The 27,922-nt window shown below is 41.5% G+C and overlaps 2 protein-coding genes across 2 annotated transcripts in view; both read right to left on the bottom strand.

Moving 5' to 3' along the window:
* The window catches only part of LOC146577017 (protein NLRC3-like), a 543,118-nt gene that overhangs the window by 47,204 nt on the left and 467,992 nt on the right, over nucleotides 1-27,922 (bottom strand). The window lies entirely within an intron of this gene.
* LOC146577031 (protein NLRC3-like) lies at nucleotides 29-27,762 on the bottom strand. Its single transcript, XM_085268152.1, has 10 exons — nucleotides 27,675-27,762; nucleotides 14,723-14,852; nucleotides 14,366-14,467; nucleotides 13,294-13,372; nucleotides 11,713-11,917; nucleotides 9,767-11,561; nucleotides 8,470-8,643; nucleotides 8,041-8,214; nucleotides 7,687-7,860; nucleotides 29-247 (listed from the first exon to the last, which is right to left on the bottom strand). Exons 2-10 carry the CDS (start codon nucleotides 14,839-14,841, stop codon nucleotides 55-57), a joined length of 3,015 nt encoding a protein of 1,004 aa, XP_085124278.1. The 5' UTR covers nucleotides 14,842-14,852; nucleotides 27,675-27,762; the 3' UTR covers nucleotides 29-54.

Genomic DNA, 27,922 nt, shown 5'->3' with positions numbered 1-27,922 from the left:
CAAACAGGAAGTGAGTGAAGGACACAGAAAATGTTTCCAGCTCTTCCTCCTCTATCAGACATTCTCTCCATACCTGAGAGTGTCCAGTCTCCAGCCTGGATCCTTCAGTCCAGTCTCCAGCTGCTTAATTCCTGAATAACCTGGATGATTGTAGCTCAGGTCCAGCTCTCTCAGATGGGAGGGGTTGGAGCTCAGAGCTGAGGCCAGAGAAGTACAGCCTTCCTCTGTGATCAGACAGCCTGACAGACTGCAGAATCAGAATCAGAATCAGAATACTTTATTGATCCCTGGGGGAAATTATTTAATACAAGTCAGAAAAAAAAAAAAAAAGAATACATAAGAAAAAAGAGCTAAACTAAGAGAAAAGCAGGAGCGACTGTAACAGGCTGCACGCTGGTTGGCGCATGCGCACTCATGCAGACACACAAAACAACAATCCGTCTGTTATCCATCTCTATGGCAGCATAACTCAGGGATGGTTCAGGGTCACCTGATCCAGCTCGAACTATAAGTTTTATCAAAAAGGAAAGTTTGAAGCTGATCTTCAAAGTAGAGAGGATGTCTGTCTCCTGGACCCTATTTCAGGAAGCCGGTTTAGGGCAAACTCTGAGTAAGTATACCCTGAGTTAACGAAAACTCTGGGTTTTCAGTTTCACAAAGCGAGTTTAGATTAATTTTGAGTGAGTCACTATGACAACACACTCCGTGAAGCTAACCTGCCCCCTAGCAGGTTTACTTCAACTAACCCTGACGTTCTCCGCCTCTTTGTCAGAAACCTGACTGTAGGAAGTGTCAGACATGGCGTGCCCCTTCCTTGAAGAGCCAGTAGATGTTGAAGCCCAAATTCTCCGCAGAGCTCTCCGCCGGGAGAGAGTGATTAGAGCGTGTTTGGACATTTTATCATTTCTTGATGATTTTCTGTGTGAACGTTACCGTTTGTCAGCACAATCTATAATTTATTTGAATAACATCCTCAGGCCTAATATTGCTCATGTGACACATCGCGGACATTCTCTCAGTTCTGTACATATTATTTGTATTGCACTTTGGTTTTTTGCAAACGGGAGCTTCCTGTGTAATATTGATGACGCTGAGCACGTTTCCAAGGCTACCGTCTGTCGGGCAGTCAGGAATGTTACAGTTGCACTGAAACATCTCCTGTACTCGTTTGTGGTGTTCCCCGGTCATAGACCCACAAGATTTATCAAAGAGGGATTCCACAAAATTGCAGGTATCAGGATGAACAAAACTTAATTCATGATGTGGTGATACTTGAACTACTACTTAAATTTTACATTTATTTTCAGGGTTCCCAGGCGTGATTGGCTGTATAGATGGCACTCACACTCCAATCATTGCTCCTTCAGTAAATGAAGGAGACTATGTGAACAGGAAGTCTTTCCACAGCATTAATGTACAGGTACATAGTTCCCTGTAGCATTTCAAACTAACAAATTATTTCATTATAGTAATGGATGCTAATTTGTGTTCTCTGCACTGTGAAGATCATATGTGATGCTGCCAACATTATCACAAATGTGGAAGCCAAGTGGCCAGCCTCTGTGAGTGGTGGTGGTGGAGGACCCCCACCTGTTTTTCGGGCCTCCGCTTTTTTTCTAGTGGCCATAACGGGTCACATTTGAGCATACAGAGTAAGCAAATATGTACTTGTAATGTGCTCAGATAATTTCAATACGTGCCTACAGAAAGAAAATTAATGTAGCCTCTAACTGCAATTGATTTACATAGGACAAACAGACCAAGCACTATGGCTCATAATACAATTACACCTTACCTGTTTGGACTATATTTTTATATTTCATTTTTACTTGCTGCCAGGAACGTTTGGGGCCTGTTGGGTTGCACCTGCGCTCACATCACATCACAAAATAAAATGTATAAAATAAAAAATAAAATATAATAAATAACGTGTTAAATGGGTGGAAATCCCTAGATCAATGTTTAAATTAACACTCATGCATTGACTCTGTTGGCTATGTTTTGCCATGCATGCTCCCTTTCTTTTGCAGCTGAGGCTGTGTTACTTTTTTTCTGCAAAATTTGCATGTTATCGGCATATGCTGCCATCAGAATTTCGGCCTCAAGCGCTGTAAAATACATTGACCGCGCCTTCTTTCCCTCCGTCTCCATGGTGACTCGCTTAATCTGTGCTCCACTAATCAGGGCTTTATGTATCCTCGTGCGCGCACTTAACTTGGGGCTAAAGCAATTCCGCGTTGATTGAACTACTTGTTATCAGCCTTTCTGAAACCGAATATTCCGAGTTGGACAATTCGGGGTTACTCAACCCTGAGTATCGTTTTTCACTCTGAGTTTTCTAAACCGGCTTTCTGAAATAGGGCCCTGAACTCAAACTGGGAGCTGCTTCCACACCCAGTCCAACATAGCCAGGCTTTCTTTGCTGCTTTGACAAAACAACAAATCCCAGTCAGAGATGATGAGCATCATCACAGTGATGATCATTTCTCTGTAACCCAGGCTTTCTACTTCAGGATCTGTGCACGCTCACAGAACAAGGAGACCTTTAAACATCATTTCACTAAATGGATGGACTGAGCTCGGCCTACAGATGAACTGGATTAATAAAGATTTGACCTCAGTGTGCTCAGTGTTACTGTCTATTCCTAACATATTCCTAACATGATAGCTGCACTTTAGAACTCTAAAACTGGAACTGACACATATTTAAACTCTACATGTCACTCAGTACATTCAGTTCTGACACTCGCCCACAGTCCAACAAAGGAAACATGGAGATCACATCAGTTTGTCACCAAAGTCTAATTATTCCAGAGGGCAGTGTTGATACAACTAAAGTTATTTTTAAGCAAAGTTGAGTTTTTTATCGTCGGAGTACTTCATGTCTGAAGTATCACTTAAATGCATTACACGCTGTTGATGGCAGCAAACAAACCACCCAAACAAACAGAGTTGGGAGGCTTGGGCAGACTACGTAGATTCAGCTAGTGGGAGGAGTCAAGATAAACCAAAGAAAGACAAGCTAACAGACGCCAGAGTGAAGTGAGTAGCTACAAACTTCAGGCCGATTAGTGTTGTTGAAGAAGTCGGTCTGAGGAACGTTCTTAGGATCAACAAATGACCGCATGTATGATCCTCCCTCAAGACGCACCATCACAAGAAGAACACATGAGCTGTAGAAAAAGGAGAGACTACGACAGCCACAGCGTTACAACGTGCACCAGCTGTTGGTCTCTCTGTAGACCCGGGAGTTACAGTACATGATATTAATGAAGAGTGGGAGCTGCATTCTATAGCAAACAATTTGTTATGAGGTAATCAGCTGATCTTACTTTAACCGGAAGCCCTTCACAGTAATTGCAAAGCCTTTATTTTGTCCAACTACCATCAGTTCGTCTGTACTGATGGTAACTTAAAGTCACACTAATGCAGTTTAGTTTGTATAGTGTAAGTAGTAGAAGTATACTACAGTACCCTGATCACTGATAGGTTAGGTTTATGTAGATATACACCTTTGTGTTTAACATTACTGCATTATAGTACTGTGATCTTTGACCTTATATATGGTTATGTTAGCTATACTGACGTATGCATATAACTGGATATGTATCTTATCTATTCATCTTATTTGTCATGTATTTGTATTGTGTACTTCCTTTTTGTAAGAAACCACACACGTGATCACAGCCACAAGAATCAATCAGTGAAAGAATAAAGTGCCTCAAACCAAACCTTAAGCTCCTTATTCCACACGCTGGGCCTTCAGTGGTGCTCTGGCTGACACACCAGAGTGACTGGAGTGCTAAAGAGTGAATCGGACACACCAGTGTAATCCCTGATATCTCCACTACATTTAATCGTCCTTCAGCCTGTGGCTGCAGTTAGCTGGTCTGCTAGTTAGCTGGTGTGCTAGTTAGCCGGTGTGCTATTTAGCCGGTTCGCTAGTCAGCTGGTGTGCTAGTTAGCTGGTATGCTAGTTAGCCAGTTCGCTAGTCAGCTGGTGTCCTAGTTAGCCAGTGTGCTAGTTAGCCAGTTCGCTAGTCAGCTGGTCTGCTACTTAGCTGGTTTGCTAGATAGCCGGTGTGCTAGTTAGCTGGTGTGCTAATTAGCAGAAATGTGACTTTACAGCTCGGCCTCACTCACTGACATTAGTCAGATATGACTGAATCTATATCGCACTTAAAGCTTTCTGTAAATGAAAGGCTCAGCGAAAACGAGGCACTTCAGTCAATTTTAAAACACACACTCTGAATATAACCTGATCCAGACCAGGTTATAGGTTCAGCATCAGTAACCACGGTGATGTAGCCAGGTAAACACTTATGCATTTATGCTCACAATCACTCCAGTTAACCCAGCATGCATGTTTTTGGACTGTGGGAGGAAGCAGAGAACCTGAAGACAACCTACACAGGCCACACTATCACCCTTATTTACAGAATTATAATTTAATTGGGTGATAAAGTAAAGAAAATAAATATTTTAATAAAAAAATATTCATAAATGAACTATTATTCAAATGGGTGGCTGTAGCTCAGGTGGCAGAGCAGGTCAGCCACTAATCAGAAGGTCGGTGGTTCGATCCCAGGCTGCACCCTGGCTGCATGCCAAATATCCTTGGGCAAGATACTAACCCCATGTTTGCCTACTGGTGGTGGTCAGAGGGCCCGGTGGCGCCTGTGTCCGGCAGCCTTGCCTCTGTCAGTGCGCCCCAGGGCAGCTGTGGCTACAATGTAGCTTGCCATCGCCAGTGTGTGAATGTGTGTGTGAACGGGTGGATGACTGAATGTAGTGTAAAGCGCTTTGGGGTGCTATGGACTAGAAAAGCGCTATACAAATGCAGGCCATTTACCATTTATTATGTAAGTAAGTAGAATATATTTATATAGCACATAATCTCGTTTGTATAGAAATGTCTTCAGCTGCTTTTTCAAAGAGTCAGTGGAGTCTAGACAGCATAAAGATAACAGCAGGGAGTTCCACAGCCTCGGTGCCTGAAAAGCTCGATCTCCACGTGTGTTGAACCGAATCCGTGGGACCAACAGTGACCTCTGACCTAAAGACCTAAGTGCTCGGTATGAAACATGAGGTTTCAACAGGTCAGCGATGCACTGAGGAGCTTCAACATGTACAGCTCTAAAAGTTATGAGTATAATGTTAAAATGAACCCTAAAATTTAGTGGCAACCAATGAAGAGAAGCCAAAACTGGAGTAATGTGTGACCTCTTGTTTGTGCCAGTTAAAAGTCTCGCCGCAGCATTCTGTACAGTGTGAAGCTCCAGAGCTGATTTGTTGAGACAAGTAAAAAGACCATTACAATAATCCAAGTGAGAAGAGATAAAAGCATGAAGAATCATCTCAAGTTCTGCCTTTGACACCAGTCTGAGTTTAGAAATGTTTCTTAGATGATAAAAACAGTTTTGAAACAGTTGTTTAGAGAGTTTCTCAAGCAACATTGAACTGTCGAAAATAACACCTAAGTTTCTGAGACTCGATTTAATGGAAGGACCTAAAAACTGATCTGCTGCCTAATTTCTGAAGACATGTGATCAGGAGCAATGATCAAAGTTTCTGTTTTATCCGTATTAAACTGGAGAAAGTTGAAGTTTCACAATTATTTGATTCCTAAAAGACAATAATTTAAACAAGAAAATGTATCAAACTGAGAATCTTTGAAAGAACAGTATAACTTAATGTCTGAATGTCATCAGCGTAGAGATGATAAGAAATATTATTGTAATATCTGATAATTTGGCCTAGAGCAGGGGTGGGGAACTCCAGGCCTCGAGGGCCGGTGTCCTGCAGGTTTTAGGTCTAACCCTGGGTCAGCACACCTGAATCAAATTCATTACCAGGCCTCTGGAGAACTTCAGGACGTGTTGAGGAGGAATTTAACCATTTAAATCAGATGTGATGGATCAAGGAAACATCTAAAAACTGCAGGACACCAGCCCTCGAGGCCTGGCGTTTGTCACCTGTGGCCTAGAGGACGTATATAAACCAAAAAGAGAATCGGGCCTAAAACAGATCCTTGAGGTACCCCAGAAGGCAGAACGGATGTTTCAGACAACACATGATTCATACAGACAGTCAAAGATCTCTCAGATACAGTAGATATGACAAACCATTTTGAAGCAACACCAGTAATCCTGAACAAGTCCTTCAGCCTTTTTATCATGATGCTGTGATCAACAGTATCAAAAGCAGAGGAGAGATCCAACTCAGTGCACTCTCCAGAGTCTGCTGCCATCAGAATGTCACCACACACTTTAAGTTAAGCCATCTCAGTGGAGGACAGTTTACAGAAACCAGACTGGAAAATGTCCAGAACACTGTTTTTCTCCAGAAAGTCGATAAGTTGTTCTGCAACTGTTTTTTCCAAGTTCGTTCAAAGATTCATTATAATCAGATTTAGTATAGACTGGTACACGAGGAATATCAGGAGAGACAATTTTCATAATTGTATCAAATAATACTTTGGGATTGTTCTTTTCTGAAGCCATTAGATTTGAAAAATATTCAGTTCCAGCTTTTTTATCATGTCGTTAAGTGAGGATATTGATTCCTTGAGATGTACTCGATGAACCTCAAGCTTGGAAGCCTTCCATAAACGTTCTAACTTGACAGAATATCTCCTGAAATTTTGAGTATTTTCATTTATCCAGGGATAGAAATTTGAAGAATGGACAACACTTTGCTTCAGAGGTGCCGCTGTATCTAAATAAAGTGGACAAAGTGTTGTCTCCAAGAGTTTAGCTGATTTAGAGTGGCCAGGTACGGTGAGTGTGCTCCGGTTAAAGAACACGGAGGCAGACTTCCAAGTTCAGCTGATTTATTCGGTCTGTAGTGATGATACAGTCACCTGACCTAAACCCAGTGGAGATGGTTTGGGATCAGTGTTGGGCAAGTGACTTTGAACAAGTAATTATAGTTAGTAGTTACCAAGAAGTAACTAGTAACTATACTACTAACTATAGTTAACTCTACATAGTTACTTAGAGTTAAAATATTGTAAGTTACTAAAAGTAATTAATTACTTGAAAAGTAACTATTGTGTTACTTTAAAAAAAGTTCAACCCTCTGGGGTCCAGGGTATAATTGGCCATTTTTAACTACTTTTGTTTTGACCTCTATATTCCACCTTTAAAAACTATTTACTTTGCCTTGTTTGGTATCATTCTTTTCAGCACAACCTCACGTGTCTGAATTTATAGTTATGTTTTCATTTTGACAAACTGTATTAACACAATTGACCTAAAATCAGACAAAAAACTATATGAGTAGAAAAAGTTATATTTTTTACTGTTACAACCACAAACATGTTTAATAAATCATTAACTTGAAATCTAAATATAAATGGTGAATTTTAATATTTTAATAATATTTTAATAATAATAATAATAATAATGGATTGCATTTATTATTAAAGCCCTTAAAGTGCTTTACAATGCCACTATTCATTCACTCTCACATTCACACACTGGTGGAGGCAACTACAGTTGTAGCCACAGCTGCCCTGGGACAGACAGAAGCGAGGCTGCCATATTGTAATAAGTAATTCAGAGTCCAATTATCCACTCAAATGTAAATAAAAGTTCACTTGACAGCTGTATAAAGGTTACCTGTTTATACAATAATATAAGTCACATTTCAAATGATCATCTGTGGAAAAGTTTGAATCCTGACCTGAGAGTTTCCACTGCACACTGTGAACTCTTTAGTCCAGCAGACAGAAGCTTCACTCCTGAATCCTGCAGGTCAGAGTTACTCAGGTCCAGCTCTCTCAGACTGGAGGACTGGGAGCTGAGGACTGAGGACAGAGCTTCACAGCTTCTCTCTGATAGGTTACAGCCACTCAGTCTGAAAAATAAAAGACAGTCTATACAACAAATACTCATGTAGAGTTTGTTAATACATTTCACAACATTAAATCTTGACTTTCTATTTTTAGAGGAAACATAAACATACTAAGAAACAACATCATATGTATGAACTTAAATAATTGAATAATTCTAACAACAAACTGTTTTCTGATCTGACCTCAGAGTATTCAGTTCACAGTTTAAACGTTGTAGTCCAGCAGACAGAAGCTTCACTCCTGAATCCTGCAGCTTTCTGATACTCAGGTCCAGCTCTGTCAGACTAGAGGACTGCGAGCTGAGAACTGAGGACAGAGCTTCACAGTTTCCCTCTGAGAGTTCACAGATGTTAAGTCTGAAGATAAAAACATGAATAAAGATTGATGTTAAAGTGTAATCAGGGTGCAATAGCTTATTGTCTTGTGCTGAGCAGGTTAGTAAAGCTTCACTTTAACTTAGAAATTAATAAAAATGCTATGAAACAAGGATAACTGGATAAAGTTTACCTTTACTGGTTAAATAATTGATTATTTTTGTTAGTTGATATAAACAAAACCAAACATCAAACATATAAACAAACAGAACTAAACAGAATACAAATTGATCTGACCTCAGAATATTCAGTTTGGCGTGTGGACTCTCCACTGCAACAGAAAGAAGCTTTACTGCTGAAGCCTTCAGGATGTTGGTACTCAGGTCCAGCTCTCTCAGACTACAGGACTGGGAGCTGACCACTGACAACAACTTTTCACAGCCTTCCTCTGAGACGTTACAGCTGCTCAGTCTGAGAGAGAAAGGGAAAAAACAAAACAAAAAACAATATATGTGATCAAATGAAATTTGTTTATATGTTGAACCTTTTAAAAAAACAAAAAAAAACAAACAAAACCTATGACACTATGAGTGCTACCAGTCCAGTGCACACGATTGGTACCTTGATGGTACCTTGCTCAGGGGTACCATCAAGGTAGCTGTTCGGTGGATTCGACCCCTGACCTTATGATCATGGGGCGACCACTCTGCCCACTGAGCTAATACTTCTGTGTACACTATCATACAATATTAACTAAAACAATTATTTTAGAAAATCTTACTAATTCAGTGATTGTTATGCTATTTAACTGTGAGTAACACTGGATTTTAAACACTAGCTGTATAAAACTCCTCCTGTTAAAGGTGTGTATAAAGGAGATGAGCTGAAATGCAGACTTCATGGAGAATGTTTGCTGTCAGGATATATCAAAGACAAAGCAGAGATCCATCCAGTCTCTTCCACTAAGCCCACAGAGGGAAAGACAACCATTCTCACACACACACCTGCATGAAGTTTAGATCACCAGGTAATCTAACTGCATGTCTGTGGACAGTGGGAAGAAACTGTAGAGGACCCAGAGACAACCCACTGTAATTCTGTGGGAACACTGGTTATGGAAGCCTTACAGTTAGATATGAATACTGTCAAGAAACAGGACCTGAGTGGCAATTTCAATTATGAAGCCCAAGTTTTCCCTCCATCCTGGATGAAAACAGGACAGTCACAGCAGAGATTTATAATAAAAAAGGGAGAGTGTGCACTGAAAGTGAGATAAAAAACAAACTGCTGGATTTGGAGACGTGAACAAGCTGACAATAATAAACCTGTCAGAGGGGCTGAAGGATCAGAGCTCGTGTTCTTATTGGCTGGGCCTGGATTGTACTTTGATAAGAGATATAGACAAAAATGTGTCAGAAATACTGACACGGCCTGCTGGACTGAAAAATATTTACTGAGTGAATGATAATCATTTAATTCACTATTTTTATGTTTTTTAACTGTTCTTTGAACTCAGCATTTCTGATTTATGTCCCATGGTTTTAAGATTTTTATCGATTATAAGATTTTAAGCAATGAGTTCATGTTTACTTACAGAGCTTTATTGGAGGCTTTGACCACTGGCAGCATTCTCAGAAGAGCCTCCTCTGAAGCAGAGTATTTCTTAAAGTCAAACTCATCCAGATCTTCTTCTGATGACAGTAAGATGAAGGTCAGAGCTGAGCACTGAGCAGGAGACAGTTTACCTGTGGAGAGACTTCCTGAAGTCCTGTATTGTTGGATCTCCTCCACTAGAGAACGATCATTCAGTTCATTCAGACAGTGGAACAGATTGATGCTTTTCTCTGCAGACAGATTCTTACTGAGCTTCTCCTTGATGTGTTGAACTGTTTTCCTATTGGTCTGTGAGCTACTTCCTGTCTGTGTCAGCAGACCTCGTAGGAGACTCTGATTGGTCTGCAGTGAAAGACCCAGGAGGAAGCGGAGGAACAAGTCCAGGTGTCCATTTGGACTCTGCAAGGCCTTGTTCACAGCACTCTGGTGAAAAGATTCTTTTTGGTTTAAAAAGCTAAAACTCTTGGAGGTTATTTGTTTTTGTTCAAGAAGATTTTTTCCAGAGTTGATGAAGGCCAGATGGACATGAAGAGCAGCCAGAAACTCCTGAACACTCAGATGGATGAAGCAGAACACCTTGTGCTGGTACAGTCCTCTCTCCTCTTTAAAGATCTGTGTGAACACTCCTGAGTACACTGAGGCTGCTCTGATATGGATGCCACACTCTGTCAGGTCTGATTCATAGAAGATCAGGTTTCCTTTCTGCAGCTGATCAAAAGCCAGTTTTCCCAGAGACTCCATCATCTTCCTGCTCTCTGGACTCCAGTGTGGATCTGTCTCAGCTCCTCCATCATACTTGACCTTCTTCACTTTGGCCTGAACCACCAGGAAGTGGATGTACATCTCAGTCAGGGTCTTGGGCAGCTGTCCTCCCTCTCTGGTTTCCAGCACATCCTCCAGAACTGTAGCAGTGATCCAGCAGAAGACTGGGATGTGGCACATGATGTGGAGGCTTCGAGCTTTCTTGATGTGGGAGATGATCCTGCTGGCCTGCTCCTCATCTCTGAATCTCTTCCTGAAGTACTCCTCCTTCTGTGGGTCAGTGAACCCTCTGACCTCTGTAACCATGCCAACACAGTCAGGAGGGATCTGATTGGCTGCTGCAGGTCGTGTGGTTATCCAGAGGCGAGCAGAGGGAAGCAGTTTCCCCCTGATGAGGTTTATCAGCAGCACATCCACTGAGGTGGACTTTCTAGGGTCAGTTAGGATTGTAGTTTTGTGGAAGTCCAGAGGAAGTCGACACTCATCCAGACCATCAAAGATGAACACAACCTGGAAGTCTTCAAAGCTGCAGATTCCTGCTTCTTTGGTTTCAGTAAAGAAGCGATGAACAAGTCCCACCAAGCTGAACTTTTCCTCTTTCAGCACATTCAGCTCTCTGAAAGTGAATGGAAATATGAACTGGATGTCCTGGTTGGCTTTGTCTTCAGCCCAGTCCAGGCTGTATTTCTGTGTTAAGACTGTTTTCCCAATGCCAGCCACTCCCTTTGTCAGCACTGTTCTGATTGGTTCATCTCTTCCAGGTGAGGCTTTAAAGATGTCTTCTTGTCTGATGGTTGTTTCTGGTCTGTCTGGTTTCCTGGATGCTGTTTCCATCTGTCTGACCTCATGTTCATCATTGACCTCTGCAGTCCCTCCCTCTGTGATGTAGAGCTCTGTGTAGATCTGATTCAGGAGGGTTGGGTTTCCTGCTATAGCGATGCCCTCAAACACACACTGGAACTTCTTCTTCAGGGTGGATTTAAGGTTACGATGACAAACAGCAGCTGGAAGTTCTGAATAATAATAATAATAATACAACTTCAACAATCACATTTTACAAAATGCTGATGACAATTTCTGACCCACTGAGAAATGACTGAACACACTGGTGTCACAAGTCTCTCATTTATCCAGCAGCTTAAATCTTTAGATAAATCCTCTTACTGCTCTGCAGACGGTCAGCCAGCTCCTCCTGCTTCATTCTCCTCAGGAAGTCCACTGTGATCTTCACAAATGCCTCTCTGCTGTTTCTCCTCTGCTCATCATCTTCCCTCTGAAACTCCAAGCACTGGGGCTTATTTGGATTCAGAGCCTTCTGGATCTTCTTCAGCTCATTCTTCACAAAAGTGATGATGTTGTCCTCCAGCAGCTGGAACAGAATACTTTATGAATGACCCACCACTCTGAACTTCAGTCTCCACAACATCCACTTCCGAACGATCAAGGGGCATATCATCCACGAACTCTTTACCAATTATAGGTTTGACTTTATCTTATTAACTGAGACTTTCTCCACAACTCCATGATCCCAAAGCATGGATTCTGTTCATATGAATGCAGTGATTTAAGTGGGAGAAACATTTCACTGGTGTTCAGAGCTGAACTACCAACAGGTTGAGAATCGAAGCCAGAAACTTGGAGATGTTTCAGGTGACTCATACAGACAACTGGTCTTAAAGGTAGATATTAAGATATTACGTATCGGTCTGATACTAACCTAAATTACTGGATCGGATAACGGAGAGGAATAAAAAATGTAATCTGATCCATTAAATATCAAAAAAGCACCTCACAGAACTTGCGACACGGCGTAACTCGGCTCATAACCGTAGCACGTCGGAGCAGTGTGCTCACGTGATGGAGCGGCTGTATGTATTTGTAGCTTCGCTAACAACCCGTCATTTCATCTCCGAGGAAGTTTTCCCAGAGAGAAGTAAAGCAAGTGTGTAAGTTCATCTCTGAATGTTTGTAAAGCATTCCCACATTAAGCTTAACAACCGATATATGGAGCGACTGCCTCTCTCTCTCCTTCTCCTGCTGCTACTTCAATCATGAAACTGCTTAATGATCAGCTGATCGGCTTTTCTGTCGCGAGTCCTTCTCTCTTGTTTGTTTTTGGCCCACTTTGCACCAGAAAGAGGAAACCAGCGGCTGAACAACAGCAGCACGTTTAAGCTTGATAAGCTGTGGTTAGAATTTATTTAATATTACTTTCTACACCAGGATCCTTTTCTACGTAGCTGACGGCTGGTAACTGTGCAGGGGCGGATCTAGCAAAGTTTAGCCAGGGGGGCCGATAGAGCATGAACAGGGAAAAGGGGGCACAAAGATAGTTAGCTGTCGATGATTTTCTCAGTAAGATTGTAGGATTTTGAGTTATTCTTCAGATTTATTTAAACTCCTATATTGTGCAGTGTTGAGCGACCCATAATTTCTAAATACTTTTCATAAGAGCAGCCAGACTTTCAGCTAGTTTTTCTTTTTTAAGAGCTCAAAGATATTGAAGAAACAGTTATTCAGCTTCATTCCCACTGATCTCGACTACAAACTGTTTCACTTTGGTTTCTGTTTAAAGCCTCGATGTTTAAAACATTTCCCTGTGATCACATTTGCACCGTCTGATTTCAAAGTTTGTTTTCTTTTGGTCATTTAGTTTACAGAGTCCTTGGTGTTCTGAAAAGGACCTATAAATAAATGTATTATTATTAATACTAATAATAAAGTAGTTGTTGTACATGTACAGACCATAAATATGGAGTCCAGCTGTGTTTGATGCTGCTGGGCAGACTGACCACTGGGAACCTCTGAGCTCTGCTGCTCCACTCTGTGGAGGAACCATGAAGGATTAGATCAACACAGGATAAAGATCCAGGAGTTTCTGCTCAAATAACTTCATCTGAATCAAGTCTGTCAAGTTTTAAACTCTCAGATTGTGAACATATCAGTAATTTTCAGTCTGTTTTCATGGACGTCCTTTCAGTGGTGATGACAGGGATGATTTTGAAGAAGCTCATCAAACTGAAACATCAGCAGATCACTGCTCCAAAACCAGAACATGATCTGAGGTCTCCCTCCACCACCAGAACACCAGCTTTACTAACGTGGTAGATCAGTGTAGTACAGATCAATAACTGATGAGTCATTTGATCAAAATCACTGAGTGCTTCACGTCTGACCCTCTGATGCTTCTGTAGACATTTTGCATATTTAATGAATGTCTGACAGTTTTACATTCATTCTATGAACACAGTGGAAATGTTGTGTTATAGTCTCCATGTTGTTTCCAGCATCATAAATTCTTAAGTTCAGAAAATTAGATTCTTTCTTCATAGCTGAAAAACAACAACATTTATTCTCTATTGAAATCTGCATCGTCCACTCCAAAGGTCACAATCTGAAGGTAACATCTGGTTTTGTTCCCTGTGGTTAACTCTGAGCATCAGTATGGTGGGATTTATCCACTACATCCACACCACTGTGGTTCAGTGTTGTCCTGATGGAGTAACAGCAGCCAGTATGATCCAGGCTTTAGCTGCTGGGTCTCTGTGTGACCTCTCAGACTGTTTAACAGATCAGACACAAAGAGAATCAGAGCAGCTCTGTTCTTTAAAGACAAACATGAACCCACTCAGGTCACACTTTCCCCACAGATATGAGCATCACTGTCCTCAAACAGCAAATGACCAAGTCGAACATTTGGATCTTTTCTCTTTCATTGTTTTCTTTTTAATGAATCTTTGTAACAATCTGAGGATGTTTCAGGTCATATTTATCCAGGAAACACAAACATGTAAAGGAGTCATCACAGCTCTCTGACCTCGTTGCTCCAGGTTCACCACTGAAGCCTGGAGGTTCACCTTTGGACCAGTCGCTCCTCACAGACGGACAGCTGGACCCTGCAGACTGTGACCTCTGACCTCTGCAGACACAAACATGATTGAAGCAGCTGTGATCACACAGACTGCAGATAATGCAGCTGTTTCCTGTCAGTAACATCCTCTTAGATTAGAGTTCAGCTTTTTACAGGAAAACTGGACAAAACTGATTTTTGTTACAAACTCATTTTCATTTCCTCTCAGCTCACAAACACAGTCAGACAATCAACCAGAGTCAACACTGATTATAATGTCAGTGCAGAATTATTTCTGTTACTCAGTGAGTTCAGCTCTCTGACCTCGTTGCTCCAGGTTCACCACTGAAGTTTGGATTTAGACCTTTGGACCGGTCACTCCTCACAGACGGACAGCTGGACCCTGCAGACTCTGCTCTGTCCTCCTCTTCCTCCATCATCATCTTCAGTCAGTCTGAGAGGTAAACCACAAACACTCAGTGAGTTCACATTAACAGGAGGAACTGAGTTACAGTCGCTGACCTCTGACCTGTCATGTGACCATGAAACCAGGTCAATATGTCTGTAGGTTCAGTCATCCAGGTCATGTGATCTAAGGAGCTTGGAGAGAAAAGAGACGTCTTTAAGTTTCTGGAAGACGTTTCATCTGAGAAGCTTCTTCAGCTCTAAAACCAAACGGTGGAGAGTCCCAGATATTTAAACCTGAGAGGGAAAGAAAGCATGTCGCTGACCCACCACTGATGTTATTTCAAGGAGGAAACTGAGAGCCTTTGCACCAGGAGCACAAACATCAGCTCCAGCAATGATCCACTGATGTGTTTTTATTCCATGTATGAATGTTGTTATTGACAGAGATGACGTTTGTGTGTCAGTGATGCAGTGACTGTTGTTGTTACCTGTACAGGCTGGTTAGACTCTATGAAACAGATCATACAGATCTCTGCATGTTAGAAGAGACTATTAAAGGTCATGAATGAGACAAAGGCAGGGAGGCGTCCTTTACAGCTAAACAGCAGAGTGAGAGAACAGCCAGCACCTCTACATTTATCACATTATACAGCACATGTATGATACTGACAGGGATGAGAAGAATTTAGTGATTCTGATCCCATCATTGATATTACTTATTGATTCTCAGTAGCTCTGCTCTGACAGTCACCACCATCACTGAGCAGCATATCAAAGACATTTGTGCACATTAACTGCATGTTGTGGCTCAAATGTTTGTGCATGTTGGAGGCATTTCCTCTTTGTTGTGATCAGTGTTGGTCATTACTCAAAACAGTCATTATTACACATATTACACAGAACACTTTGATTAAAAGTAATGGAGTACGTTACTTCATTACTCCTCAAAACATTACTTTGATGTTAAAATGAACAAATGAGCATGTAACAACATAAAGCTGAGGTACAGCCCCACACACCAACACAGATCCTGATGAGGTCACGTGATGTTTCTCTGAGTGTTTATGAACACAAATCAAAGATGAAACAGCACAAAGACACTTCAAAGTGATTCTACTGTAGAAACATGAACAGGTAGAAACCTGCAGCCTGACTGCTCATAACTTTGTTACCTGTTCAAGTTCAGCAGCAGCAGCTCACTTTATCACGGTGCTGGGGCCCGTTCTTCGTACCTCGCTAAGTAAGTTAGCCGGATTAGATTGTTGACGATTTCGCGTGATCTTGGATCGTTCGGTTCCCCGAAGCTCATCCGGGACTTGCTGTCATAGCAACAGAGCCGTCAGCGTAAACCTGCTCGGGAGCAGGTTTACTTTATGTAAACAGGATTAGATCGCGGCCACGCAGGTATGTCCGCTTCATTTATACGAAAGCAACAGCGATAAATAAATAACATCAATGTAACTGAAGATAATGCAGCACTTGATCCTTTTATTGATGTCACACAGATACATACAGGTCATTTCCTAAAAAAGGGAAATGTACTATTAACATTCTATTACATGTATGTGATTATTACAGATGTAATTCATATTTCAGAGTAGTAATTGTAAATTACTTCGTGTAATCAAGATGAGAGACCACGGCTATAAAAGCGAAGGTGGATTTGGGAAGCCTGTCGCAGCCATGTCCTGTCCGTATACGCGACCAACCCATTGCGGAAGGTGCAAGATTGATAAGGAGAGTCCTCAGAATTCAGCGTATATTGCGGGACAGACAGGATCCTTTAGCTCAGCGCGACAGTGTGCTCATAGAGAGATATCGATATTCCCGTGAGGGTATTATTTACTTAACCAACTTGTTGACGAGGGGGTGCAGGACCACCACCTGTCTTTTTTTCCTCTGCCCTTTTCTTGGTTGCTGTTATGAACAAACTAACAGAGTATTACAGGCCAGTATTACCTTGCCAAGAGACGCAAAGCAATCTAAGAGATAAATATTACCATTCTGTAGAATACTCCTGTATTCCACTTTTACTTGTTCCCATGTTCTTGTGGGTCCTGTTGTGGCTCTAATGTGAAAGGGGATATAATATAACATATTATAATATAATATAATGCCATATGATATTGGACAATATAGTGTCATATGATAGATCTACCCTACCGCCTACTGGTGTTGGCCAGAGGGGCCGATGGCGCGATATGGCAGCCTGGCTACAACCGTAGCTGCCTCCACCAGTGTGTGAATGTGGGAGTGAATGAATAGTGGTATCGTAAAGCGCTTTGGGTGCCTTGGAAAGCGCTATATAAACCCAATCCATTATCATTATTATTATTATTAAATTACCTACGAGTTTGATTTGTCAGCAACTTTCTGCCAGCCCTCTCTCCTTGCTTTTGCAGCCTTTGCAGTGTTCTCTTGCGTTTTAATTAAACTCTGAAACTCCTGAAATCCCTCACTCATGAGTTCTTGCTCTGCTGCCGGAAAATACCGAGCACGCCCCTTGGACATTTTCGCCGACCAATCAGCGGGTTGCCGATCAATGTTTCTACTATCGATGCGTAGCCCCTTTTACGACACCCAGTGATGTCACATTCCTGCGTCCAGCTGTAGTAATCGTCAACAGCAGGTGTGTTCGGGGAACCGGATTAGCGAGCTCACGGTTAGCGCGATGATTTGATCTTGGATGTGTCATTTGATCTTGGATGTAGTAAGCGACGTACGAAGAACGGGCCCCTGGTCTGGGGTTAGTGTTTACTCAGCTTTAACCTCACTCTGGGTTCTTGGCTAGCTTCGTGTTAGCTTAGCGTTAGCTTAGTGTTAGCATGCTGTGTGGCTAGCTTAGCGTCAGAGCTCTGCAGGTGTCTCGTGTGTAAATATTAATCACAGTGAGAGTAAAGGAGGTAAAGGGCTGTGACGTCATCACGTACGCTGCGTCCTCTGTGGGCTCTGAGTGAACTCACAAAGTACAAACTACAAGTACACAAACACGAACGTAGCTCAGAGTGGCGGACACACTCGGCCTCGTTGGTCCAGCTGTGAGTCCGTTACCGTGAACTATGGAGCGGCAGATTTGTGCTGAATTAAGCTGCACACAGCTGATGTTAGCCAGGAAACATTACACACTGACTTTAATGGAGAGACCGGAAATACAAACACACACAGTTTGTTGTGTGAAGAAATCAAACACGAGCTGAACAAACAGTAAAGTTCCTAAAGACAAACTGTTAAAGGAGGAAACAAAGCAAACTTACAGTTTCTTCACACACCAACAACAAGCTCCACTCCACACCTGGGGCCCGTTCTTCGTACCTCGCTAAGTAAGTTAGCTGGATTTGATTGTTGACGATTTCGCGTGATCTTGGATCGTTCGGTTCCCCGAAGCTCATCCGGGACTTGCTGTCATAGCAACAGAGCCGTAAGCGTAAACCTTCTCGGGAGCAGGTTTACTTTATGTAAACATGATTAGATCGCGGCCACGCAGGTATGTCCGCTTCATTTATACGAAGGCAACAGCGATATTCCACCACTGTTTCACCATAAATAAATAACATCAATGTAACTAAAGATAATGCAGCACTTGATCCTTTTATTGATGTCACACAGATACACTCAACAAAAATATAAATGCAACACCTTTGTTACTGCTCCCATTCCCCATGGGATGGACGTAGAGACCTAAAATTCAGTCCAGATACACAATATAACCATCCCTCCCAAACAGTGGTCACAAATCAGTCCAAATGTGTGGTAGTGGGCACATCTGCCATATTGAGATAATCCATCCCACCTCACAGGTGTGCCACATCAGGATGCTGATCTGACATCTGACATAGATAGTCTTGAAAGTGTCAGCTTTCTTTTTATAGTTATACAAATATGCAAATGTACTGATCTATGATCTGAATTATAGTATTGACTGACTGTCTGAGGCTGACAGTTACACAATCATACCAAAACGCTGTCCTGATACTTTCCACTTTCTCTTTTGTATCACACATACTGAGACAATATTCAGGATAAATAACCAAGAAAACAATTTATTTATTCAGTTTAGAGGTTTACACATCATTATAATCACAGAGCCTGCTTCACTTGAATTGTCCACTTGATGGCGCAGTAGAACGCCATCAATTGGGTGGAAAGTAGTGATGGCCCGCTTGAAGCTGGCGCTCCGGAGCTTGTGTCGAAAAAAACAACACACTGGTTCAGAAGCACTGTGTCGAGGCTTGCTTCGTTTGGCAAAAGTCACGTGACCAGTGACGTCCGAAGCTTCATTACGCACGTAACTGCTTCGGTACCTGATTCAAACGGATATAAGGAAGTGAATCATCCACGGGATTTTGAGTTGATTTTGCTCAATTAATTTTATCTGCCGAAGTGAAAAACCTGAAATGTCCAAAATCATGTTTTCATAATGGAAATGCCATTACAGCACATGACTTTAGGAACACTTCCATGTGAATTAAAGCTGATGAAGACTACAACAATGTATTTGACACTATACGTACATTACATTGCTACACAGTTTAGAAAATCATTTTGTTTATTGTTGTTAGGTGATAGTCTGCAGGACCCAGGAATACCTGCATATCTACCAGCTTGCAGTGTAGTTCCTGCACTCCACAGCCTCTTCTGTTCCATGCAAGTGGATTTTCTCCAGGGCAGGAGAAACTATTTCTAAGAAAAGAAACAGACTCAGCCAGCGCACAGTAACACTAATCCTCTTTTTAACTGTAAATAACAAAAGGGCTACCTGACATAGATCATGTTTTTACTTTGCAAGTTCTTGATTAGGGGTGGGTTTTGATTATCGCTTTTCTGATTACAATCCATGCTAAATTGAATAAAGTGATATTGATTCATTACAATCCCGTGTCGATTTGTAAATTAACGTTATTATGCCTGAAACGCCAGCATATCAGGTTAAACCTCACAACATGTCGTCAAACACCATACAGCTAAAACAGTAACTGGGAGCAGGTTTACGGATTCTGCATACAAACGTGAACACAGACGTGTCAGAATCAGATTTTGGTGTGTCGTCGGGTCCGCGCTGTGTTTGCCTCTTTTTTCTTCGCTGGCTTCTGCAGCTGCAGGTTTCATAACTCTCTGTTTACATCTCTAATTAAGGCTCACATGTGTCAGCTTTCTTTTAATAGATACGAAATTATGGATATATACTGATACATGACCAGAATTGTAATATTTCTGACTGAGGCAAAACTTTCCAGATTCCAATCAAATTGAATCGGATCCTGTATCGAATCAAAATGATTCTACAAATCAGTAACGATGCAGCCGTACTCAGCTTCCTAAGCATTTTCCCTTTCCAGTTCACAATCAATCCTACCCCTAGGTCAAAAATATGTATAGGACAATCGGCCTCATCTAATATTTTGTATGAACCTGTCCAGCTGTCCAGTGATTAAATGACAAGTAGATGGAGGCAGGACTTCACAGCAGGGGCATACTCCATAATGTGCTGTGCAGTCTCATATGTATATTATATATATTGCTCACTTATTGTATTTACCAACATCAAGGAGTTATGAGCAAAGAAAGGCCACACCATAGTGCATGTTTAAATAGGGAAAGTTTATTGATCAAAATGTATTACGCAAATACGCATTACATTCGAGAAATCGAGAAAACAAAATCAATTACATGTTCAAAGCAACGGAACGGTGGCCCAATATCGGAGAGAACTCCACTCTTGAGTGAGCAGTGATAATTGAGCAGTCCGTTTTATTTTGCAGATTCAAGCTGCTCTTCTAAATATTCACCACCAGATGTCACCGGAGAGGACTGTGTTGAAAAGCTTCGAGTAATGAACCATTTTTCAATACAAGCTTCAGTGCTTCAGAAAGCTTCATTTGGCCATCACTATCACACTAACCAGCACAGAGGAAATCCACCAGAAGCCTCTCCCACATCCACACTGCTCTTCTCCAGCTTATATCACCTCTGAGGGTAATTGGTGGTAAACGAGGGCAGATGAGCAGCAGGTGTGTCCTAAAGGAGAAGGCAGGGGCAGAGAGAGACAAGGGGAGGGGCAAGACAACACCATGCCCACACACTCCCACAGCCTCACAGGATGTAACAATCAATAACATGAGCTTCAGTCTTCGTGGTGTTTCTTAAATGAAGACTCTCTCAGTGGGTCAACAGAACTTCTGGCACAGGACAGCTGTGATGAAAGAAAGGGAAGAAGTTTCTCCAAACCTCTGGACGCAGGAAACCCAGCTTGGTCCTGATGGTCTCCCTCACTAGTTTCTCTCCAGGGTGAATGTAGCTGTTGATATAATATGGACTCTATTATTAAATGAAAAGACCAAATTAGACTATACTACTGAAACGTTCTGCTGATGTTTTTAAAGTCTCCATGTTACCAGGCTGTAGACTAGAGATTTAAACAGTTTTAGATCCATTACACTCTTATGTTAAAATCTCAAAGGACAGTATTATATTTTTGATATTAACAGTAACTCTGGGCCTCTGTGGAGTGTGCAGCTGATCTCATCGCTGTCTAAAAATGGATAAAAAAACATAAGTGTTGAAGACTATTAAGAGTAGCAGGTGTGTAGCATCGCTAACTAGCTAGCAACAAGCCTCCAACACAGTGCGTATGCTAGTGGCTAATCTAACTAACGAATTAACAACAGAGTGATTTTAGAACTATACGATGATAAGCTGTGTCTTTTTTATAACAGTGACATGGTTGTATTTACCTTAATTAGACGAGTTCTCAGTCGCGGTAAACCAGCAAAAAAACTCGAGCAGCCGGGCTACGTAGAAAGTGTAGGGGGGCGTGTTTGCGGTCACATCCAGCGGGTGTGTGGGCGGGAGCGTTACACAGTCGCTCCACCTCAAGTCACTAATGTGCAGACTCTGGCTCCAAATTTGCAAGATGGCAGCCTCCAGAAGCGGGATATTTTGGCTTCATTTTTGCACAATGGTAGGAGGCGGGGTCGCGTCGTACATCTTTTATACAGTCATTGGTTTCTACACTGGTTAGCAGGCAACCGTCTGCTGGAGGAAACAGTCTGAGTCACATGACTCTCTGTGGTGGAAATGTCACTTCCTGTTGGAGCGGAGCCAACTCTTTGTGATGCAGTTTTTATAAAATCAGACGTTTACGTGTTTAATCTGTGTCTAAACTCCACCTGTGATAAATAATCTATCAAACCAGCTGTGACCTCTCTGTGAGTCTGTGGGTATAAAGACTCAGAGTCTCTCCATCGAGCTCAGGCCACAGTCAGAGAGTCAGTGAGGGGAGAGCTGGGGCTCCTCTCCACCTCCTCCACAGACTGATGGAGGCAGGAAAAACTGCCTTCAGTCATCAGGAAGTAACAATGACTCGGAGTTCAGCTGCTGACCATCAGCTAACTCTGCTCCTGCTCTCATTCAGACTCTGATCACAGACTAACAGGTCATGGCGGACACACTCGGCCTCGTTGGTCCAGCTGTGAGTCCGTTACCGTGAACTATGGAGCGGCAAATTTGTGCTGGAACTAAGCTGCACACAGCTGATGTTAGCCAGGAAACATTACACACTGTTAACATTACCTCAACACGGAGCTTCACACGGAGACGATCAGCATCAGTCAGAGACACAAAGTTCAGGAAGTGAAAGTAAACTTTGAACAGGAAGGAAACAGCCAGAGAGCCATTTGACAAACACTCTGTGACAGCTGCTGTTAGAACAGATGTTACCATCATGTTAACAGATCCTGCAGCATCACATGGCACAAACAGCAGTGTGCACATTTACACATGTGGAACAGGAAGGTCATTAATACCTGTCTCTGTGAACACCTGTCTGAACAGGAGCTGCACTCATGAAGCTCCAAGTAAGACTGAGTTTAAGACAGAAACTTAAAGACCAAATATTCAACTTCCTGATCCAGGATTCAAAGAGGATCAGCAGAGTTGAGGTGTTGGAGGATTGGATGTTCCAAACACAGCTGCAGTCAGAAAAACAGATGCAGAGACAGACGAACATCATGTGCTGAAGATCAAACTCTGTACAGACACAGGAAACAGCAGCACCGACTGTGATGCTCTCAATGACCACGTTCCTGTTAAACACAGTTAGCAAAAGAAAATGAAAAAGAGAGAAAAGCTTAAATAAATTGCTGATTCTTACAAATTTACTTTAATAAGCCCCACGCTCCCGTACCGGGGGCAAAAGACATGTGTGGTATCCACAGAAATCTCTGCTAAAGTCTGATAGAAAACATTTCTACAACCACCAAACACACGAAACAAGCAATGATTAAAAGAGTAGTTACATAAATGCCCAAAAGTCCATAAACAAACAAAACCAAACAGACTTCATGTAACCGGCTAAAGAAAGGCTAGTTAGCTCCCAGAGCTATCACCGATTCCAAACACCAAGTTTCACCGCACTCCGACTAAAACTCACTGAAATAGTTCCAAAAGAAGACCACAAAAACACACAGCGGCGCAAATGTGCTAAGACAGATTTCCTCCTTTTTGCCAGTACCTGATAGCATCGTGATTATCAGCAGCTACCACGGCTGCATCAGAGCCACATCCATCAACAACTGCCATTATAGAGACTGAAAATGTGACGTCAGTCCAGGGTAAGAGCGCAAAGGATTCTGGGAACGAGTGGCAAGCGGTACTAGTGCAAGCAGGCTTTCACATGAAAACAGTCACACAGCGATAAAAAGACACACAAAGAATGGCAAGAAGCTGTTGTATTATTAAGTGCAATAGTCGCATGACAGCCACAGGAAGCCGACGGGTAAAGAGATCGGTTTTTATCGGATTGTGTCGTGGAAGAGAAATTGTTTAATCCATGTTTCCGAAGTAACAAAGAGCTGACAGATGGCCTGGTTTACATCTGTAATGCCAAAAAAATCCACCAGAAGGCGCTGTGAATGTAAACGGTTGGCTCTTCTTATACCTCTCCCAAACAGGAAGTCAGAAACAAAAAAAAACATCCAACATATTTTCAGTGTTTTTGATTAAACTAAGATAGGAAGATATAATTTTGATATATGATAGTGTTAGAGGACTTACTAAACAGATGTATGTCACTTGACAGCATTAAAAAAGTGCAATTAAATATTTAATTTTTTTTTTTTAAAAAGTGGTCAGCCGAACAGTTGATTTGTCCCTTCATGGTGCTAATGCTAACATAACCTAAATGTTATTAATGTTGATTATTTGCTATAAAATCATTGTTTATCCATTGCTGTTGATAAATCAAATTAAGTGTTAATTTGATTAACATGATCCAGCTCTCCAAGACCACAGAATAAATGCTACACCCTAAGACCCCAATGACCAAAACCACAAGCAGATGTGCTTGATTTGCACTGTTTTTTTCTCTTTTTTTAAAAAAACAAAAATGATTTTGCACAGTAGCATTCAATCAGAAGTGGCCTGAATGTGAGTATTTTGTGCTGTAGCACATTTTTCACATTTGCAGATGAAAAAACGATGTATTTTGTTGTTTGATATTATACTGTCCTTTGATGGAATGAAAACTGTATCCAATGCCCTGGATAGGTTTTGTTATTCGTTTAATTTTAATTCGGCACTTTATTTAATTTTTTTCAACTGTATTATCTAATGTACTTGTATTTTCATGACACTCAACCGTTTGGTACAGATCAATATTTTAAAAACTACAGGGTCTATTGAAAAAAATGATTGTGGTTATTACTCACCCAAATCAATAAGAAAGGCAAAAAAGAAAATTACATTGCTTTTTTTCTTGGTGAGGACCTCAAAGGGCTAAGAAACCTGGCCTTAATCACAACGTTTTAGCTAATTATAGGCCTATTTCCAAGCTGCCTTTAGTTTCCAAGGTTTTAGAGAAAATTGTTTTTAGTCAACTGAAAGATGACTAGATGATAACGGCATCCTTGAGGTTTTTCAGTCAGGTTTTAAACCCTTCCTAGCAATGAATCTGCATTATTAAGGGTTTTTAATGACATCCTTCTGGCATGTGATTCTGGTAACCATGTTGTTCTTGTCTTGCTTGACCTAACTGCTGCTTTTGACACCGAAGACCACAATACTCTAATTCCTCAATTAAGTGATGTGGTGGGTATTGGTGGCCGTATTTAAAATACAAAATATGAGTAACTGTATTCCGTTACAGTTACCGTTTAAAAAGGTGGTATTCAGAATACAGTTACTTTGTTGAAATAAATGGATTACACTGCGGTACTTTACTGTTTCATATTGTCGCGGGTCAGGACTGTTTGGGTTTTGTTTGACAGCTACGTTCTGTTGTTCCAGGCGGCAGTGTTACGGTTGCCATGGTTACAGGGTGATGCTCTCTCTCTCTGCGTTTCCTGGGTGAGAGAGCGCCTTTTTGTTGTTGCTGTTGTTGTTGTTGTGCTAAGCTAACAGGCAGAATGCTACAGGTATAGCTCTAAAGAATGTAGCTTGATGGGCAGTGTAGTTCGTGCTGCAGGGAGAATGGACCGTCATACCCGTTATGTGTCTGTGAGCGCAAGGAGGGAGAAAAAGGAAAAGTACGAGCTGTCATCGAGCAGAAACGGGAGCTGGAAGCATGTAAATATAATAATAACCACTGCAGCCAAGAAGAGAGCCTGAAGAGCCCAGTTGTAAGTAAGCTATTAAGACTCGACTGTACACTGTGTTCGTGTTTTCCTCCGAAACAATAAATTCCGTTGGAGCAGCCTTTCAACGCCTCTCTCTGTCTCTCGCTAGCAAAGTTGACCCAGACAACAGAGTAAAGTTAGTTTTCAGCTACTAGCCCGACACGACGTATTAGCCAGAGGTCCTTTACTACGGTTCAGAGCCGCGGACCTTCAGTAATAGTAATAAATCACAGCAGTAGTACATTCATGTAGTTGTAAACAGCATGATAATATGTTAAGTAATCCAAAGTATTCAGAATATGTTACTCTCATCGAGTAACGTAATGGAATATGTTACAGAATACATTTTGGGGCATGTATTCTGTAATCTGTAATGGAATACATTTTAAAACTAACCTTCCCAAAACTGTTGGTGGCACTGCACTCAATTGGTTAGGTTTATTTGTCAGAACTTTCTCTGTCAGCCTTCTCGGTTCCAAATCATCTTCTGCTCCTCTGTCATGCGGCGTCCCACAGAGTTCAATTTTAGGGCCATTGCTTGTTTTACTGTATTTATTGCCTCTGGGTTCCATCTTTAGAAGGCATGGGATCTCATTTCATTGTTATGCCGATGACTGCCAAATTCATTTGCCACTGAAGCAGAAGGGTGGCATCTCCATAAAACCTCTCATGACATTAAAGCTTGGTTGGCTCTAAACTTTTTAAATTTTAATGAAAAGAAAACGAGTTGTTGGTGTTTGGACCCACTGGTCCCTGTGAGTCCTCCTCTGTAGATTTGGGAATCCTGGAAGTTTATTTTAAACCTGTTGTTACTGATCTTGGTTTTAAGTTGGACATGATTTGAAATTGGAGAACCAAATCAGAGTGAAGTCTGATTGGTGAAGTCCAATTTTCATCATTTAAGGCGACTGGCAAATCTTTTCTTTCTTTCTTTCTGCTTTTATTTCTTCCCACCTGGACTACTGTAACGCACTTTATGTGGGGGTCAGTCAGTCATTGCTCTCACGTCTGCAGCTGGTTCAAAATGCTGCTGCACGACTCCTAACAGGAACTTGTAAAAGAGAGCATATAACCCCTGTGCTGGCCTCCCTGCACTGGCTGCCTGTGTCTTTTAGAGTTCATTTTAAAATTCGTGCCGTTTGTCTCTAAATGCTTTCACAGTCTTGCCCCGCTTTAGCTCTCTGAGCGTCTTCATCTCCACACACCGTGTCAGTCTCAGGTCAGCTGACCAGCTGCTCCTGGAGGTACCGAGATCCAGCAGGATTTTTTTTCTTTCTTTTATTTGGCTTTTATTTATACCTTATGTAATTTTATTGGGGGGGGGGGTTGGATTTCACAAGGAAGTCAAACAAAATGCAGTAATTTGTAAAACATGCTGCTAAACACAGCAGTACTACAAATTATTCCACCTGCTGAAAAGTGGATCTAATGTGGGCAGACTCACACTTAGCAAATAAACTTGTGATGTGAGAATGTAATCAAACTGTTGATCAGAGGCAAAGTAATTTAAAGTTTATGATGCTATCGTCTAATGTTAGCTGACATGATGTTAGCTTGTAAACTTATGTTGTTGTCTGGGTCTCATGTCTGATCTGATGATAATAACTGTGACAACACAGAGATTAAATAAAGGACGTTGGTGGGACTTCTTATGTTAGAACTATAACTTCAGTTAAGGAGTGAGACGTAAGGTGACAAGGAGAATGAAGAGAATGAGAAAGAAGTAACTGGGAAGAGAAAATGAAAACAAAAATTTGAAATGATCAAATTTGTGTTAACAGATGATGACGATTTTAAAAATTCAAGTAATTTAAAGTTTTTATCCTATTTGTTGTTGTTTTTTTCATATTCTTCTATTTGCAAGAGGTTATTAATAAAACAGGTTCTCTTTCTGGTTTCTCTTTTTGGACGCACTCTCTACAGCTTATCACATCCAAAATGGCGGATGTCAAGTACAAAACCTCGACAGAAACAATCAGCAAGAATTTTAGCATCAGTCCAAAATAAAACTGTCCAACTACAGAGTTTTAAAATCCAACTAAACTATGAACAGAGATCTTTTACAAATAGGCTATTGATGAGATGACAGTGGTAACAAAAACGTACACATCCGCGCACAAAGACAAAATGGCGGGAGAGCGTTTAACGGTCGACCTCATGAGTCCGTTACCGTGAACTATGGAGCGGCAGATTTGTGCTGGAACTGAGCTGCACACAGCTGATGTTAGCCAGGAAACATTACACACTGCTAACGTTACCTTCACACGGAGCTCCACGCGGAGACGATCAGCGTCAGGCACAAACACCAAGTTCAGAAAAGAGGAACTTTGAGCAGGAAGGAAAGAGTCAGAGCGGCGTTTGAGGACACGTTTACAACCACGAACATCAGAATCTGTCTGTGCTGCATTCAAGTGCAAGTTGGAAACTCACTAATCTCTGTCATGTTGTCCAAAGATGATTTATTTCTGCTGGTTTTCCTGTTTGAAACACAAACATGTGTCAGCAC

Source organism: Mchenga conophoros, linkage group LG3, assembly GCF_057382185.1.
Source record: "Mchenga conophoros isolate Kocher_MC1m ecotype Shallow Benthic linkage group LG3, M_conophoros_male_GT1.1, whole genome shotgun sequence".
NCBI lineage: Eukaryota > Metazoa > Chordata > Actinopteri > Cichliformes > Cichlidae > Mchenga > Mchenga conophoros.
Note: the sequence above shows the minus strand (reverse complement) of the source record. Positions and strands in the feature narration are given on the sequence as shown.

What these genes read in the sequence shown, in the direction of transcription:
- LOC146577031 (XM_085268152.1), bottom strand. Translation starts at nt 14,841, where the DNA reads ATGATGATGGAGGAAGAGGAGGACAGAGCAGAGTCTGCAGGGTCCAGC. An exon ending in AAAGCCTCCAATAAAGCTCT is followed by an intron (nt 8,644 to 9,766) that starts GTAAGTAAACAT and finishes TTTCTCTCTCAG; the next exon opens with ACTGAGCAGCTGTAACGTCT. An exon ending in TGTGAACTGAATACTCTGAG is followed by an intron (nt 7,861 to 8,040) that starts GTCAGATCAGAA and finishes TTTATTTTTCAG; the next exon opens with ACTGAGTGGCTGTAACCTAT.